General features: G+C 43.0%; 1 protein-coding gene across 3 annotated transcripts in view; it reads right to left on the reverse strand.

The window, feature by feature from the left end:
- Positions 1-2,522: 2,522 nt before the first annotated feature.
- Positions 2,523-18,986, reverse strand: part of crebbpa (CREB binding lysine acetyltransferase a) — a 48,226-nt gene continuing 31,762 nt past the window's right edge. The window contains exons 11-32 of one of the 3 annotated variants that reach the window (XM_030730815.1): positions 18,712-18,774; positions 18,186-18,307; positions 17,505-17,717; positions 16,915-17,229; positions 16,394-16,573; positions 15,759-15,930; positions 14,183-14,301; positions 13,798-14,037; positions 13,366-13,454; positions 12,425-12,505; positions 11,501-11,557; positions 10,478-10,555; positions 10,259-10,326; positions 8,267-8,417; positions 7,368-7,514; positions 7,142-7,255; positions 6,829-6,994; positions 6,455-6,622; positions 5,928-6,089; positions 5,391-5,672; positions 4,884-5,168; positions 2,523-4,796 (exon numbers count right to left, since the gene is read on the reverse strand). In XM_030730815.1, the coding sequence (XP_030586675.1) occupies positions 2,862-4,796; positions 4,884-5,168; positions 5,391-5,672; positions 5,928-6,089; positions 6,455-6,622; positions 6,829-6,994; positions 7,142-7,255; positions 7,368-7,514; positions 8,267-8,417; positions 10,259-10,326; positions 10,478-10,555; positions 11,501-11,557; positions 12,425-12,505; positions 13,366-13,454; positions 13,798-14,037; positions 14,183-14,301; positions 15,759-15,930; positions 16,394-16,573; positions 16,915-17,229; positions 17,505-17,717; positions 18,186-18,307; positions 18,712-18,774 (5,207 nt within the window). In that variant the 3' untranslated portion in view covers positions 2,523-2,861. Of the gene's footprint in view, positions 5,169-5,390; positions 5,673-5,927; positions 6,090-6,454; positions 6,623-6,828; positions 6,995-7,141; positions 7,256-7,367; positions 7,515-8,266; positions 8,418-10,258; positions 10,327-10,477; positions 10,556-11,500; positions 11,558-12,424; positions 12,506-13,365; positions 13,455-13,797; positions 14,038-14,182; positions 14,302-15,758; positions 15,931-16,393; positions 16,574-16,914; positions 17,230-17,504; positions 17,718-18,185; positions 18,308-18,711; positions 18,775-18,986 lie in introns of all 3 variants that reach the window. The other 2 variants (XM_030730807.1, XM_030730825.1) reach the window with 2 other exon arrangements.

An 18,986-nucleotide genomic window follows, 5' to 3' on the forward strand; every position in this document is an offset into this window, starting at 1 on the left:
CTTGAGTGATTAAGATGGACTGACATCACAGTGGCTATGTTCACATAAGTCTGATGTATCCTGCCTTGTAACAACTACTCATGCTGCTCATGTTAGTGCAGTGTTGTAGTGGATATTTTATTGGACCACTTACTATTGCTCATGCATCATTTACATGCCACAGCCTACCTGAATACTGTTGCTCACGTCCATGTTTTTATGAGCAGTGTTCCTGTCTTCTTTATGGCTGTTTTAGCAGCAACACAACACAGGTCTTATAATTTTAGACTTTCTTTAAATTACACATTGTACTCAAATGGCCTTCAAAGGTTCCACATACCATTGTGAAGCTGCATGACATCATGTACCAAATTTCTGAGAAATGTTTCCAGCAACTTGTTGAATCTATAACACAATCTAGCAGTTCTGAATTTAAAAGGGGGTAAACCTGGCACTAGAAAGGTGTACCTATTAACCTGACCCGAGTGTTCATTAGTTACAGGTTTTCACTGGACTTTACTGAAGTTACACAACAGTCTTATTCAAGACCCTAGCAGAGATCACTTAACGCTTTGGAGTAAAATAAGGGGGTCTTACATTCCTGCTAAAAATAAAGCAAAACATTTATTATACAAGTAACCTTTGACCTCTTTTCCACCAGTGCCTTTCACATACAAAGCCAGTTCTGCTTTATTGCCTACTGAGAACAAGCCTGCATTTCGACCGGTTTGAGAACCAATCATTAAATAGTGTTGCTAGCTGAGGTTGGGATAATTTCCATGGGAAGAAAATTATGGCAGACAATGTGTTTGGCACATCAGACAATCAACGGTGAATGTCTTGCAATCTCCTCTCCTATAGCCACTGATGTCAGCAGGGGAGACTGTCTGCATTTGGTGGAAATGCATCAAGTATGAAACTGGTTCTAGTTGGGGCACCAGACCCACATGAGTGGAAAAGAGGCATCTGCCACTATCTGTAAAGTGCTGCATTAATAAACGTAAATAAACTAAATATCCTGCACTCTAACATCAAGCTGTGATGATATTTCAATCCCACCATCTTTTTAGAGGTTCAGGAAGAGGAAAAAAGTTGAAAAATGTTATTAGGGTGACAGCAAAGGAACTGTTGCTGGTAATATAACATCTGAAACAAATGAACACACACCAACAGGAGGAAATGATGCCTCATTTAGTCAACAGAGTACCGGAGTTCTTCTGTTGCACACAGTTTATTTAACAATATGGTATATAAGTAAGAAATGAGTCTTTTACCAGTTTATACAGTGATTTCATTCTCTCTTCCTTATATCTATAGTATTTTGCTTAATAACTTGATTTACAATAGGAGAAAAAGTAAATCCCCCTAATTCAAGTTTTTGTGAGAGAGGAATGAGGGTTGATGACATTTAGTTTTCCTCCAGGTGAATCTCAAATGTGCCCTTCATCCCCTGATAGCACACAACTTAGTGTAAAATTTAGAGAACTGGGCATCATCTGGGACGCTGCCTACAACCAACCATCAATCATTCCACCTCAGCTTAGGGGGCTGGTCTCTTTCTCGCACTCTCTTTACACTTTACAACATTTGTATGACAAAAAAGTATGACAAATTCTTTTTAATGTCAAAGCAACAGCTCTCTACACCTGCAAGACAAAGTTTCCAAATTCCAGGCCACTGAGTTGTAGGTTGCAGTCCTTAATGTCTATATATTGGTGAAACCAATCAGTTGTATTTCTCTTAAGCCGCGTGTCCACCCAAAAGTACCCAGAAGTCACAGAAATTTTTGTTTCCAAGGAAATAAAAGGTTTAAAGGCCCATGAAGTAAAGTAAAATCCGCTAACATATCAAAAAGAGACGGCTGTTTTCACACCCCGCAGTTGGCGGTAAAGATGAGTACTTCAATCAGAAATGTTCAGCGTTTCAAGCCCTCCCCCCCAAAGGTTCCTGAACTTGTACAGGAAGCACTGTAGAGAAGCACTCCTCCCACCCCAAACTTAACTGAAACTATGGTCCCTAGTCCCTGGTAAAAGTTCCTGTGGTGGAAACGCGGCTTTAGTGACTGTGAGGGTTTGTGTCAGTGTCTTCATGTGCTCCTGCATACACCTGTTTACACAACCTGCTGCAGGCCATTTCCTACTTTAATACAAATGAGTGCTCTTCATACACACAAAAAGAAAGGGAGCGGTCACTGTCCCTGAACGCATCTTCTTGCAGTAATGGTACAACACTAGATTACAATTGCCAGGAATGACAGCTTGAGAAGAGAACAAAAACCTGGCCCAGACAAAATATTTTACAGTTTTCAAAAAACTTAAAAAAAAAAAAAAATGCTTAAGGTTTTTTCAAAAAGGTACAAAATAAAGATATGAATAATATAATGCAACTTTACATTTTCTTAAAAAAAAAAAAAAAAAAAAAAAAAAAAAAAAAAAAAAAAAAGGGCATGAAACCATACCAAGGAGGGTCGGGTGGGGTGGGGTGGGGGAGCAACCCCAAAAGAAAAAAAGAAGACTAAAAAAAAAAAAAATTAAAAAAAAAAAAAAATTGAGTACTGAACACATTTGGTCTCAACCAAAAAAATATATTCTTTGTGATTTTAATTTCATTTCAAGAAGCAAATCCCTCAACATCTTAAGGAAGAAACACCCACCACTTGGGTTACATTCCCAAGTGGTTTAGACTAACTTTTATCAACCAAATTTTTTCTCCTTTTGCAACATTTGAAACTTTTTACATGTCAGTACAAAAACCGTTGTCGACCTTAGAAAGAACAAAGCCCTCTAACAGGATAAAGAGTTTGAGAGAAAACTAGGACGAGGACAAGTGGGAGGACAGGTCCCTGGGAGTGACAATGTGTTCTGTAGTTCCCAGCAAAAATGCTACAATCCCTCCACAAACTTCTCCAGAGTGTCCCCTGTAGTATCTCCCACCATTCCTAAGTCATTGCTCAGCCCTCCTCTGTTGGGCGTATTAAGCTGCGGTAGCATGGCGCTTTGTTCTGGTGTCCCCAAGTGTCCCTGCTCTATGGACTGCAAAGAGCCCCCAAGCCCTGTGTGAGGGGAACCCGAGTGGGGTGGAGGTGGGTGCTGTGGAGAGGGTTGGGGCTGGTTCTGGACCTGTGGCGAAGGACTGGAATGTGGTGGCTGCTGTTGCGAAGGTGGACAAGGGGACTGGACTGGTGCTGGGGAACGGACCTGGTTACTGAGGGCATTAGCTAGTGCGGGCTGGCCAGGGAGGTGGGCTCCACCCTGAGACTGGCCAGCCAGCAGGTGGGTCTGAGGGCTCATGGGGCTTGGCTGGGCAGGGGAGCCCATCTGCTGCTTCAGGACGGCCTGCTGCTGAGGAAGTTGCTGCTGCTGCTGTTGTAGCAATCGTTGATGCAGTAAGTTCTGCGTTGAGTCCATTCCCATGCCAGGCTGGGTCATCTGAGCCATTGGTGGGAGCTGACCCATGGGCCCCCCAGCTGCTCCTGCCCCTGCTTGCATTTGCATTTGTTGCTGCTGTTGCTGCATGCGGAGCTGGGAGTAGGTGGTAGTTGTACCCTGTGGCTGAGCAGCAAACTGACCTGGATGGCCCTGTGGTAACACTCCTTGTTGTTGTTGTTGTTGTTGTTGTTGTTGTTGCTGCTGCTGCTGCTGCTGCTGTTGCATTAAGAGTTGCCTGCGGTACATCTCCTGGATCTGGGGGTTGGTGTTGTGTGCGGTGTTCATCATCTGCCCTTGAGTCCCTAATGGAGCCATGCCCTGCACTGGAGGCTGCTGAGATTGCTGTGGAGGCATCCCTGGTCTCTGTACCGCTCCTCCTGGCATGGGCATATTCTGCATTGCTGGCATGCCAGGCTGCTGCTGACCTGCCTGTTGCTGCTGCTGTGGCTGTTGCTGCTGTGGCTGGTTGGCATGGTACTTGGCTGTTCGCTGTTTGATGAATGCAGCCATTAGCTGAGGGTTTGATTTGAGAATGTTTAGAACTTGCTGCTGCTGCTGGGGTGAGCTGGGAGACTTCAGGGTGCGGAGAAGGTCCTGCAGAGCATTTGGAGGTATAGCTCCAGGTCTCTGGGGAGTCTGTGGCCGGGGACCAGGCTGCTGTGGTATCGGCATCCTCTGGTTTTGCTGAGGTTGCTGGCCTGGCGGCATCATAGGTCGCTGCATGGGCATGGGCTGCTGTGGGGACTGGCCTGGAACAAGGCCTGCTTGTTGAGTCTGACCTGGCTGGATGGGCCCTGAAGCTCCACCCCATTGTCCAGCACCCATGCCAGGTTGCATGACTGTTGGTCCCCGTGGCCCCGGCACCATCTGTATGGGTGGCTGCATTGGCGCTGTCAAGCGAGTTTGTGGTTGCTGGGGATTCATAGGTAAGCCATTCACATTGACCCGGTAGTTCCGCTGGTTCTGCTGGGCTTGTGCCATCATTTCGATGCGCTGTGCCATCTTGACTGCAGCAATGGGAGGTGGCTGCTGGGGCAGCTGCTGTGGTGGCTGGGGAGGCTGAGGGAGAGGGGACTGCTGCTGGTGTAGAGGGGAGGCCTGGGGCCCAGGTTTGCCCTGAGACACCGGAGCCTGAGGCTGGCCAATGCGAGGTGCATTGGGGAAAGAGGGGGACATGACGCCTGCTGAGTTGGGGGTCTGTGGCTGGTTGGAAAGAGGCTGCTGGGGTGTTTGGGGAGTGTTGGGCTGGGTGTGGGAAGTGGGAGTGCTGGGGGCAGCTGAGGGCGGCGGGGACGGTAGCGGCATGGTTCTGCCTTGCATGGTGGCCATTCTCCTCCTCATCAACTGGGCCTGCTGGAGCCTGTGCTGGAGCTGCTGTTGGCGAAGCTTGTGCTTGATGTTCAGGCAGAACGGGACAGGACACTTGTTCTCCTGACAGTGCTTTGCATGATAACAACACAATGCAATAAGCTGCTTACATACAGGACAGCCACCATTGGTTTTGCGCTTGCAACCCTTGGTGTGTTGCACCACTCGCTTCATCTTCTGGCAGGACGGTAGAGAGCAGTTGGCATTGCGACACTGACACGCGTGGACCAGGGACTGAATGCATCGTTGAATACTTAAACGCCGGCTTTCCTGTGGGCTCTTGGAGGCCTCCCCACTCTGGCTGTTGTTATCATCATCCAGTCCAAGACCCCACTTGACCATCTGGTGCTCATGGCCCTTTGTGTTGTAGCAATTAATGCAAAGATCAAAGTCCTAAGAGAAAAAAAAAAGGGGACACAGGAATTAAAGTCCAACCAAGGATGGTAAACTTATCAAAACTTTACAAAATTGTGTTTTTGATCCAGTTCATGTATGTCACTCCACATTAATATTTATAAATTGACCGACTTCCACTTCCAATTACTCCCCCCCCTAGTTTCAAACTCGAAAACACAAAATAATCCAGTGTAAAACAGCAGCACGATCGAAACTAACCTCGCACACAGTGCAGTGCCAGCGTGTCTCCACATGGTGCTTGCACTCATTGCAAGTGTAGACAAAGCGATCCTGTCCCTGGTTGTGCAGCTCAACCAGCATGCACATGGTGCTCCACTTGCACCTCCTGAGGGAGCTGAACTCCCAGTGTTTGTCCCTTGCCAAAGTCAGAAAGGCATCACGGCCATCCATCAGGTCACAGGAGAGCAATGGGTCGGGGTCAACAATGGGTGGCAAAGTATTGACCATGGGCCCAGAGTGAAGGTGAATCACGAAGAACACCTTCAGAAAAGGAAAAGAAAAAAAAAATTGAAAAAAGAAAGTAGAACTTGATTTACTTTTAGAAACACCACAGTACTTTGATCCACTTCTTAATGTTTAATTATTCATTTGTGTACTTGTTTCAGTGACAGTTTCTGGCACAAAACTTTAAAATCATTCCAAACATTTCCCATTAGTTAACCATTTGATTTAAATCCATAAAATTATTGTTTATCACTACAGATTTTCACTACCACAAAACCCCCCAAATCTGACCTCTTTGTGCTTCTCCATGGTGGCATACAACTTCTGAGACAGATCATTAGCTACATTCGGCATCCCAGGCTTCTTCTTATTGGCTCGGCTCACGCTGCTCTTGTTTTTATTGGTCTTCTTGTTGTTCTTCTTCTTAGCGTTTTTGCTGTCACTTGGTGTACCCTGAAAGATATATTAAAGAAAACGTTATAAATTATTTCATCTTCATATATTCTCATCCCTTTGATTGCTGTTGATTGTTGCAAAATTAGTGTAGTGAGCGCTGACAGTCTCATCAATTTACCCAGTTACACTGCTTCTGTTTGATGTCACCTTAACCTGATTATCAAATTCCACTCAAATTATTTTGATAAAAATATCCCAGGTTTAATGTGGTAGTACACAAAAATATCACTTTTTTAATCTTTGAAAATTCAAATTATTCAAGTGCAACAGCATGGGAAAGACAGTAACACAAGAATACAGCGTGGAAGTGGAAGTTCTTAGCTGCTATTGTACATCATCAAACCACAGTATAATATTTGTACCTCTGGAGTTTCAGAGGCAGCTGTATTCTCCTCCTTCTTCCTCTCCTCTTCCTCCTGCTCTAGCTCCTTGATGCTCTCCTCAAGCACATTAGGCCAGAAGTCACCTTCAAAGTATGGCAACTCATTGGCGCTGGTCAGTCGGTCCTCGGTCGCCTGTTTGAAGATGTCCTGAGAGAAAGATGGAAAACACAATGGGTTAAGGGAAACAATAGTTAGCAAGACATTTGACAAATGTATTTTCTATGAAATGAAAAGGTAACAAATGTGTTCAGACCACTACTAACTATTCCCATAAAATGTTGCTAGTGATATAACAAAGAACTTTATAATTTAATCACTTTGGCTTTTATGTAGAAATAATTTCTCCTTGTTACCTTGTAGTCATGCAGGATCCTCTCAGCAAATGCCTTGTCCAACATCTTCCTGTACCACTCCTGCAGTCTTTTAGGTTTGGGGATCTTCTGGTCAGGAGGATGGCAGTGGAAGATGTAGTCATCTCCTTCACTGGGAGGACATGCCCAGATGTGGGCCTGGGCATATCTGTGGACACACAGGGATAAAAGTAAGTCAGGCCAAAGAGACAGTAATGAGGTTAACCTAGGCCTAGATCCTATGACTAAATACTCCGCCAAAGCTCTCGCAATCTAAATCATCAGGAAGTATAGCAAAATAAATAAAGAGCCTTACCCAAGTTTCTTGACATATTCTAGATAACCAATAAGAATTTCATGGTAAACGGCTGTTCGTAGAATCCGAGGTCTGAAGAAGTGAATACTGTCAAGGTATGATATGTAGACCCGTCTGCAAAGTTCAGGAAGAACATGGTAAATCTGACATGAGCTATACAAATAAAAAAATAAGACAACTAAAAATTTTCTTTATCACTATGTACAACATAATTAAATGCACAGACCTAGTGTTGGGAAATGGGCAATCAGAGCCATACTCCTGCACATGCATGCCAAAGAAGCAAACATCTACTCCATCAATTTCCTCAAATGCAAAAAGTGCTTTGGTTCTATAAGGAAAGGCCTCGGGCATCTCACTCGTATCGACAAACCTGTTGAAACAAAAAAAACAAATATTATAATGTGCAGCCATAATAATACGACACAGCAAATTTTGTAATATTGCATCTTGGGTTTTGTTAAATCAAGTGTCACAACATACTGTACGCAAAAATTCTTAATTGTATATAATGCAGTGAATGAAATGTCAATAAACAGTTTTCTCTATTTTACTGTGACTTTAAAAGCTTTTAAAAAACTAGAGTCACTGGCTCTCCAACAAGTTGCCATGTCTGTCACTGCTTTCAGCAGCTCTGAAGAGCACAATGGGACAATTTAAGTCAAGTAGCCTTTAGTCAATAAAAAGCCAGCCTTAAATCATTTAAGACAATAGACTATTGGATGAGGGACTCCTCCCTGAGAAGATGGGACAAACATTGCAGACTTTGATCCTGTGATGAAATTAACAACACCGTGAGGTCTCCTGGGAGGGTGTGCACGGCATCTCATGAAACAAGCAGGTTCCACAATTATTCTGAGTGTGTATAAAATTCTTTGAGTGCACTCTTTATGGCAATAAAAATAAGATAAGGAAAAACACAAACTGTGCCAGCGTATCTACAAAGAAATGTGGTTTGGCTACCCTCACCCCAACTGTTGACTCTTTGGTTGCTCATTTATTTGACCGAGGCAATTTTTATAGACAATTAAAAACATCTGTTACTTAAAATGGATAACACTGGATATCAGAACTTTAAAAAATCATCCCATCCTCCCTTCTTCACTTTGTTAATGATGCTCTTACCTGGCTTTCATGCCTGGTTTAACCTCCACCGTTTTATCAGAACTTGCAACCACTCGTACAAACACTTCCCCAGCCTCTGGGTGGTTTTGTCGCTTCAAGTATTTATTCACACGGTCCTCTATGTATGTTCCCAATCGTGTTACCTGCAGCCCTACAGTAAACAAGCATATGGGAGAAGTTTGAAAACGGTCAAATCTATTTACTTTTCTGGGGAAAACGAAGGAGCTTAATTTTTCCCCAGGAAAAATGAGAAAATCTGTAACAGCCTTTAAACTACCATGAAAAGAATCACAAGAATCACTAGTACATACTCAGCACGGCTCGAGTCAGCACGGTTTGTAGACTTTTTCATTAGGTCCTGGTACCAGGTACCAGGCACTTTTTTAGTACCCACTCAGCTGGGGTTCCAAGCGATCCGAGGCAATCCGAAAATGTGAAGTCGAAGAAGAACGTGCCACAGGAGCTGCTTTTCCACCGACGGGGTTCCGGTCCTGGTGCCGGTGCCTGTGCTGTTCCCAAAAGAACCGGCGAAAAGCTTAGGAACGGGCCCGCGAGTGTGGGCGGGTCCTCGTCTGGACATGGAAACCACGGGGCACAAACATGGGAGAACAGGTTCCCCTTTCTTGTGCTGCTAACACATTTTACGGTCCAAACAAAACTACTGCAGCATCTGCGTGCAGCACAGAGGTAAACACATACAGACAATACGAGCAAAACGACAAGTACGCACTTTGCGTCCTTTTATCTGTGAAATGAACTGATACAAAGCAGCAAGTTCAGCCTTAAGACCCAACCTAATTCTCAGCCGTGAAAATCGCTTCGCTTTTCTAATGTAATACACATGTAATATGGCAGAAAAGTTTATGTTGAGATGCAAAGTCACGCCCTTCTGCCGCTTTCGTCACACGTTCTTCAGGGCTTTCAAATTATGCCGGCGGCAGGCGCATTTTCCACCTACTCCACCGTCTACTTTTTAATTTTCCTAAAAAAAATTTTTTTGCACCGTCTCCGTATCCAGCGCCATGTGGACGCATGTGACAATATTTACGTTCTTTCAATCTGAGCCATTTGATTGGTTTACAACTGCCATGTGACTATTCATATCGTCTGCTGCCGTCATGGCTTCGGTCTTGGTCATAAGGCGCCTGCTACTTTGGCATGTCCCCCTGCTACTCCAAAACAATTTGAAAGCCCTGGTTCTTGGTTCCAGACCAGCTAGCTTGCGGGGCCCAAGTTGAACCCGTTTTTCGGCCGAGCACCGAGTGCATTTGTGGTGGAAAAACCGCTGAACGGTTCAAATACTGGCACCAGCACCCCGTCGGTGGAAAAGCGGTTTGATTGGCCAGGGAGTGTCATCACTAGCTGAGACGTGAGAGCGACTCCTTCACCAGAATCAACTGCGCCATTTTTAAAACCCGACAGCAAGAAGATGGAAGCACGCAAACCAACACCGTGGTCAAATGAGGAGGTGTAGACATTCTGTGCTTGGTGGCAGATGAGAGAATCCAGAGGGAGCTAGACTGAGCGACGAGAAATGAGAAAGTTTATCATGAGGTCTCCGAGCTAATGGCTGCTCAAAACACACCACTGCACAACACAGCAGCGTAGACATTGTCGTGTTGTGTTCAAGTCACTTACAAATTACGTCAAGAGACTAGTGCCCGCGTTACTCTATCGAGTCCACCCGCATTGAGGTGGTACTCAATTGTAATGGAAACAAAATAACAACGTGCCGAGTCGTGTCGCGCTGAGTAGGTACTAGTGGAAAAGAGGCATATGTGATGTCATAAAACTTCAGATCTGTCGCTAACATATGGTCTCTAGGCCTAAAACACCACTGAAGCCACAAGGTCAACACCACATAGAGATATATGCAGACCATGTGCAAATGGAGCTCTTATCTTGTGAGATCAAACTACAATAATCTGTTGACCTTTTGGAGAAAAAACAAAACAAAACAAAAAACTTCTATAGTGAAAATTGAGTACTAACTTTTTGCAGAGAACTTGTTTTCCTTTCGTGTTTTTCCACTTTTCTTCAAACAGTTGTCACAGATAAATCTGGGGGGGGGGGGGGGGGGGGGGTAAAAAAAAAACGAAAAAAAAAACAAACATATAGGACGGAGGTTAAACTTACTGTTATAATTAAAGCAAAACTGCAAAAAATATGCAAATCTACATAAAAACCAACAATTGAGGTCAATGTTCTCACCCAGCTGGCCAAATGACCTCGTAGTGTAAGACGCATATCTGGTGCATCTTCCGTCCACAATCTTTACATTCAACAAACCTGAAAAAAAAAAATTGACAATATACAATAAGTTCAGGGTCACTGTGGGGGTGGAGCCTATTCCAGCTGTCATAGGGCATACAGCAGAGTACACCCTGCACAGATCACCAGCCTGCTGCAGGGTGTAAGACAACTATTCAAAGATTCATACCTACAACCACAGTAGAATCAACAATTTAGAATCCCTAATTAGGCTAACACGCATGTCCTTGGACTGTGGGAGGAAGTCAGAGTACCCAGAGAGAACCCACTGCATGAGATGGTTGACACTTTTTAAATTTAAAAACAAAACATTCATCCATCCAGTTCCTTATTAATAAAAAATACAATTTTCAGATTTATCACACAACATTACAAAAGCAAGTAACATTATTCCAGTTCTCAAAACTATCCATGTCTTGTTACCCTGTGACCATTATTTGTATGAATGTTGATATCTTTACTGCTCAGGCAGCAAGCAACATAAACATCTTCATTCACGTCAATGTTCCTCCAGTCGTTACGCTCATGCAAGCCAGCCAATACAAGAGCGCCTTTGTGGGAGGTTTAGAGTGCATATTTAAAATCACAGCGACAAATCGAAAAGGCAACTACTTTATTTATGGCTTGCACTCTCAAATCCAAACTTTCACTAGAAATAGACCTTTGACATCTAGTTACACTCAGCAGGTGGTGCTGCTGAGTTGCCCTTGGGCTTCAATGAAACCAAAAAGATTGATCGCAGAGAAAATATGCAGACGGTGCAGAAAAACACACCAAAACAAAGCCAGATGTGGGTGGCAGGAAAAAGCTACTTTTTAAAGATTTGATCAGCAACACATGAGCAGGAAAAGGCATCACCACAGATGAGATTAATTCCAAGAAAAGAAGAAAAAAAAAGAACAGTAACAGTTTCTTTCACTGAAGGGTGTGTGTGTTTTGTTTTGTTTTTTTGCGTTAACTTACGGCTCAGGGTCGAGTACATCGTTCTTCTTCCGCTCAAACTGGTCTTTCGATATCCTCCTGGAATGTTAGCAAACGCAAAGAGTTAATCAAGTAATACTAAGTCTGTTTATTAAATACATGTGTTGACGAATCGGATATTCAGATCCAATAAATAAGGTAGATCATGAATATTAAACAACATTTTTTGCAAGCAACATGGCTTTACAGCTGAAGATGTTTGGATGTTGGCACCTTAACTCAAATAATTTTACTGAAATGTGAGAAACTGTCTGCATGGCTGCTGTTTTATAGCTGATGGTCTAATCTGAGTGAAAGGGACACCATCACTCAAATATAATTTCATAACTTCAAGAATTGGTTAAAATGACAAAGCTCTTCACATAAAGTTATGGCTTAATTTTAATTTTTAATGGCACTGAAATTAAACTTAACTTTAAATTAATCAAAACAAAGTAAAAAACAAACAAACACACACTCTATACATTTATGTTTTCTCTGGGTTGATTGAGGTTTGAATATGCAATGTCCAAATTTTCTAATGTACGCTGTCTTTACCAAACTGCAAGCAGACAACAGAGTGGAATCCTGCACAATGTTCCCAGCCTCCAGAACTGCCAGTTTGAATCCCAAGTTTGAAACACTTACAGCACACAAGACATGTGCCTCATCTAGTATTTGGCAAGTTAAAAAACAAAACAAAAATAAAAAACAAAACAAAACAATGTTACAAATATTAAGAGATTGTAAACTGCATGTCGGGGGGGGGGGGGGGGGGGGGATAAAAAAATCTGAATTTTGTCTGATCTGTTAAGACTTGAAAAACGAATTTAAGAAAATCCATCAAGACCCCCCCCCCCCCAAAAAAAAAAAAGAATTCAGTGCCTTAAGATTTTAAGGATCTGCAGAAACCAATGGCTTACTTACGTCTGTGGTTGTGCAGGATCATCTCCTAATGTCACACTATCCCCCTGGATCTCATTGAAACATTTTTCACAGAAATGATACCTACAAGAAAAACACATTAAAAATTATAAATATAGCTAAATAAATGTTTATTTTTATTCAAATACGAGTCATGTTGGAGAAGGTAGTGTTAAGCTAAGTGACTGAATGTGCCCAGCATAACTGTGTACAAAATGACACTTTACGTAGAGTAGGGATTCCCTGAACTCCCATTGAGAGTGTAAATGGACTGCGCTGCAGGAGCCTCATGCTGTCTCAGAGGCTGTTCTGTTTCACTACTGCTGCGCTACTCTGCTGCAGTTCCACAGTTTATACAGGAGGGGGTGCAAGGTACGTGGTGTAGGCAATGATGTGCTGGATTTCTACAAAGAGGAGAAGTCAATGATGGGGAATGGAGCTTGTGGCCTAAACTAAAGCGTTAAATTTTCAACCGTCACACAAGGGGGGGGGGGCACCGAATTCGCACAGTCCCTTGACAGATGCTGAGAGAAAAACAATCAACACATGGCATTTTTTTTGTTCTCAGTGTCTGATGGTCTTTTGGGTTTTTCTTTTAATGCGCGACGCTGGAACCTGGCAGTTAATAAATGTAGGCAAAACCATTTTGTAGTCTCATGCTGTGCCAGGCCTGGGAGGCAGAGCCATTAAAGCTGTAGCTATCGGGATGGCAGCACTGCTCGGATCAGAACGATCCCAGCTACAGAGGAACAGAACCCAGACGCGGACAATACACTTCAAATGGCTGCATTTACTGTCCATCAAAACTGTGCGTGGAAATGTGTGATGAAGATGAGCATGTTCAGAGAGACTAAGCATTTCAGATCGTGCAACATTAGTTTTTACACTTAGTTGAGCACAAGCACACGCAAAGAAAAGATAAGTATTTATTCATACAAGGGTACCTATTCTGGTAACTGTAGTATGTGCCTCCAGTAGGTATGGTGCAGAGCTGCTTGCCATAACAACAGAGGGTTTGAGGGGAGAACTCGTACTGTAAACACAAGTGAGATAAACAAAGATGGTCAACAAATTCCAAGTTAAACTGTTCAGTAAATAATTTCTGTCAGATGCAGCGAGTCTGAAGATTATAATTTAAAGTTATGGTTTGCTAAATTTTCCTCAACTTTCAGTTAAAATGCTGACATAATATAAAACAAAAATATTAACAATGAGGAGGTAAAACCTGGGCTCATCCTACTTAAAGAGATTATTTCAAATCCAAAGTAAAGGAAGAAGTTAACAATAAATTAAAATTAATATCTAAGCAGTTACTTCTAGAAGACAAAGAAAATAAAACTGTAGGCATTCACTTCCCCACTGCCCACCCATCTCACCTTTCTCCCACAGCAGTAGCCCAGGCCCTGCATGACAGGGTCAATCTCTGACTCAAACACCTCAGCCAGCTTGGAGCAGTACTTGTAGACACGGGATGTTTTGCGGTTGTAGAGCCAGGCGTTATTGAACATCAGCCAGACATCGTCCACATATTGCCAGGGTTCTTGGTACTGGCCCGTGTCAAGCTTGCGCTTTATTGTGGACAAGTCTATTGGGTTCTTCACAATGTCAAAGTAATCCTAAAGAGAAAAGCAAGAGGAAAAGTTAGCACAGCAAATTGCTAAGACAGTGCAGCTCAATTATACACCCGAAGTACAAGCAACACTTTTAATCATTTATTAAAAGATTTTATGTTTAAGCAGCCCGCTCTTGTGTGCTACCTACCGGGATACCCAGAAGCATTGGGTCTACTGGTTGTCTAAAAGGAAGCGACTCAGGATCCTGCCTGTAAAGGCTCTCCAGAGTCGGCATTAGAGCCTGGCGCAACTCTTCGGGCTTAAAAACTGAAAAATATACAATGGAAAGTCAAGGTAAGGGAAAATCTGGGAAAAAGGTTTACTACACACAAAAAAAAGAGAAAAACTTAAACAGCTATCAAAACTATTTCTGTAATGTACGTTTAGTAACTGACATGATGCAACCCCCAATTATTTGCATCTAAGGGATCCCTCCAAATAACCACCAATAGAATCAAGCAGCAGTAACATTTTTGTTCCTCACCTTACCAGAGTCCTATGATTTCACTTACTTTCCCCAACCCATCTCCTTTTTTCATGTTTCTAAAGAGCAAAGTTGAATCTTATATAACTTGAGTTGCCCACAAATAGCAGTTAACCCTTTAACACCAAGCGTATTGTTGAGTATCGTCACCAACATGCTAGCGCAATTTGGATTACCACATATACGAGATGGTTTGTCAGAAAAACTCAAATGGTTTCTGAAAGCTGCAAAATTGCACTTCACAGCCAACATGCAGTTATTACAGTAAGTTCACTTGTGCTGTTGCAGGAAGTCTATGAATCCGCTCTTTTGTCTCCCTCTAACTCACACACACACGGTGTACAGAGTGGTGGAGGTGTGGAAAAACATTGCGAAAATACACTCTGTGTTAAAGGGTTAATTCTTAATTTCTGATTCCCTCATGAGAATCCACACTTTACAGGAGAATCTCAGCTGATAGGCTTTAGCTACCCAGGGGCAGGCAAAATATTTGCTTAAGTTAAAATATTTTTAAATCTTTCGACACCTTTTTGTCTCTACTCACATCTTTTAGTAATTAATTGTACGTGATTTGTATGTAATCATGTCACACAAAAACATGGCTTCCCATATGTTCAGAACACACCATGACAACTTCTTCTCTGAACCCCCTGACAATAACAAAATTCTACTTGTCTTGACAGGAGTTATAGATTCAATGAAGAATACATATTACAACTACTGTCTTCCTATTAGTGCACAACAGTAACAAATTCTGGCCTTTTTTTATGATTTGAATTACATAACCCGTCTCTCATTATTGAATCTCAAACAGACCGACCCCTATGTTCCAATGCTGAGTGTGAGCAATGAAAAATGCACATTACAATGCTTGCTCCATGCCTGTGAAAAAGTTTTAATTATCACTAATAAATGCACACTGCTCCTTGCCTGAACATCAATTACAACTGAAACACGACAACAGATTTCCTTGAAGGGGTGTCTCGATTTGTCAAAGATATTCAACCAGCTGATGCACAGCCTACTTCTTTTTTCCTTAAATTAGTGGCAGATCAAAGGCGGCTCAAAAGAATCTGGACATTATTCAGCCAGTGCAAGACTAATTACTGACAATTACTGTGGCATATTTTGACTTTATTATTTTACCAGCGATAACTAAAACCCTCCCCAATTACTGAGTAGAACTTGATTTTAATCAAACTTTATGCAGATTTTTATCAATCCCTGGCCACAGACTCACTTTTTCGCCGTGACTGAGAGGGGGATGAGGAGGTTGTGCTGTTAGCCCCACCCTCTTCCTCTTCTTTGGGTTCTGTCTTAATTTCCGGCTTTTTCTCCTCCACCTCCATTGGCTCCGGCTTCTCCTCTGGCTCTTCCTTCTTGGCCAACATTGAAGCGGACTCGTCCTCAGTCTACAGACATAAAGGTAAATGACATCTCATACCACAATCATGTGAACAACAGTAATTGCTGTCTATTTATGACTCCAATAATCTTTAGGTTAATGGTTTCCTTGTTCATTCTTATGGCCTTGTGCTTTCAATTATTTGTTCATCCCTGACTTTGTTTTTCTAAGCTCTCAAGTTCACGAACTGCTTTATTGGGTGTTTTGTACTACTGGCAGCCAAGGACAGCTTACTGGCATCTGATGGCGTAGGGAGCATGTTTAAAATCTACAGCACAGAAGACTTGAGGCACGTTTTGTTGTTTTCTTCACAAATTAATCAAAGTACAGTAAAGCCAAATGAGTTCATGATCTGATAAATAAATAAAAGATGGGATGATTCAAAATTTAGATGCTGAATTAAACTTATAAGCCTACGTAAGCTATAATTTAGGTTTTATGTGTATTTTTAAAGTGCAGTCATAGCCCACCTCCATTTTGGGCTCAGTTTTGCCACCCGTGGACTCAAATTCCTGGTGATCATGGTGTGTCTCTGTTTTGACCTCCTGGGCAGGTAGGTCTGCTCCAACATGCTGTGAGTGCAGGTCGGCGCTGGCAGCTGAGGCCGGCGTGGGCACCCGATTATCCAGACTGGCTCCCGGCTGAGACAGCTGGAAAGCAGAAGAGGAGGGGAAGGACAGAGGCAGGGGAAAAAAAAAAAAAAAAAAAAGTTTTGACATGTTTGCAACAGCTTTTTTTGTTTGCATGCAGGGCTGAGGCTATGACATGAATGCACACCTCCCGTATACATATAATTGCTGCCTTGCGTTGAGAGACATTAACATTCCCATTGTAATGGAGGCTACAAACAGTAGTAAAATGAAGTTATTAGACAGAAATGGTGGATTTGGATGGGATGGTTTGGTACATGGCAGGCAGAGGAATGGGAGTTTGCACGGTGGGGGGTGGGGGGTAGTCAAAGTGGAGGGCATGCGGAGGGACTCAGTCTCACCGGCGTTTTAGGGGGCTGAGGCGGGGGTTGAGGCGGGGGCTGCGTCTGCGCTGCTGCAGGGAGTTCCACCTGGGGTTGGGACTGGGTGGGACAGGGCGGGGTGGCACCCTGGACTGGGGCAGGGCCAGGGAGGGTAGGGGTGGAGCTGCGACTGGAGGGCTGGGGGAGCGGCAGGTTAGTGGCACCCCCAGCTGTGGAGGCAGAGGAGGCAGCAGGCGGAGGCGTGGAGTGCAAGGGGGTTTGGGAGGAGGCTAGCTGTGGGCCCAGCGAGGGGCCAAGTGCATTCATGGGGAGGTTAGCACTCTGCTGCTGCTGCTGGAGAGAAGGACACACAGAGAGCAGGCAGACACACACACACACACGATAATCAGACAAACATACAGTGATAAGGTAAAACGGACAAACACAACATCACACGCAATTCAGGGTTTAGAGAGCACCTTGTGATTGGTAAAAGAACAATTAATTAGTGTGTAGTATGAATGGTTAAAGTCATTTGAGTTTAGTTTCCTGGCAACTAGTTGGAATTAGCATGATTGAATATCTCTGCAAGTGGCAGCATTGCTGAACCCCTTTTTTTTATGTCTTACCTGAGTGACAGCAGCCTGTGCCTGAGGCTGACCCATGCCTGGCACCACGGTGACATTCATTGCACCCGTCCCAGCAACAGGCGCAGATCCTGGAGGGAACTGGTTCTGAGGCAAAAACTGTCCCTGGTTGGCTGTCTGACCCACTACGTTTCCTCCGCTGTGTGCAGTCATCATGCCCTGGGCCTGGGGCATCCTAGAAGGGGACATTCCCATCTACAAGGCAGGAAAGAAGATATTACTAGTTGCAGAGTAATAGGAGTTTCCACTAAACAAAAAGGAAACCATTACATTACTGGTATTCCAATTGCAATATCATAACAAAATAATGGACAATTAATTTCTTGCATCTACATGCATTATATGAGGAGGCAGGTGGTGCCTTTATATATATATATATGTGTGTCAACTGCCAGCTTTCCCAATACTTCACAATAGGTGCTGGCACAAGCATCTTCACCATGACTGTAGAGGCATAGATTAGAGCATCACATTTCAAAATTCAGATATTAAAAACAATACTCTGCCATTTAAAAACCACTTGCTTTTGAATGACTCTTGACTATATTATTTATAAACCTAAAGTAGCTTGAGCTTGTGCATTCATCAAGAGTGTCTAACTGTGAGCTGGCTTATGTTACATGTCTGCCCTATGTGTGGATGTGATTTGTGTGGCCCCCTTACCGCTGGGACCGAGCTCATGTTTAGCTGCTGTGGGTGATTCATGGGTGAAGCGGCTCGGGGTCCCATTGGTGCCTGTGACATCTGGGCATTGGGCAGAGCCATGTGGTTGAACTGGTTGATTCCTGTACAGAAGAGTGAATCAGACACTTTAGAAATGGACACAGAACAACAATATAGAAGCATCTGCAGTTCTGGAACAAAATAAAGTAGCAGGTGGCATCTCAACTCAATAACTCAGGTAAGTTAACAGATTTTCATTATTTACAGTTTAAGTTATTCAGTTTAGCATTTCTTTTTGTAATCTCAATGATCTTTTTTTGGTTTCTCTTTATCAACTCATCTGCACCCCTTTTTTCTCTACAGCTGTATCATTTTTGTCTCTTGTCTAATGCTCATTATTTCCTGTACCATAAAATTTATGCAGTATCATAAGCATGTCTGGTGATATCGTCTGTTCTGCCTACTGGTTGGTTTATTTGACTTATTATGCAGTTTGTAACTACCATATGCATCATTAAAAATATACCTTGTGAAACCTGCATCCGATTCATGATCTGATTCTGCATGTTGGGAAGAGGAACAGGTCCATCTAGGGGGGAAAAATGTTATTTAAGGACCAAACAATAGCTTGTACACACATATATACATTGGAAAATGCAATAATTAAAACTAAAAACATCTGATGCAGCTGCAGGTTATATATCCATTATCAATTTTAGACTTGGAGGGGAAAAAAAAAAAGCATTTTAAATTGAGACGGACAGTACAGATGTACCACTTAAGTGGCTGCTGGGTATAACC

This window comes from Archocentrus centrarchus, chromosome 1 (genome assembly GCF_007364275.1).
Source record: "Archocentrus centrarchus isolate MPI-CPG fArcCen1 chromosome 1, fArcCen1, whole genome shotgun sequence".
In the NCBI taxonomy this organism is placed as follows: Eukaryota; Metazoa; Chordata; class Actinopteri; order Cichliformes; family Cichlidae; genus Archocentrus; species Archocentrus centrarchus.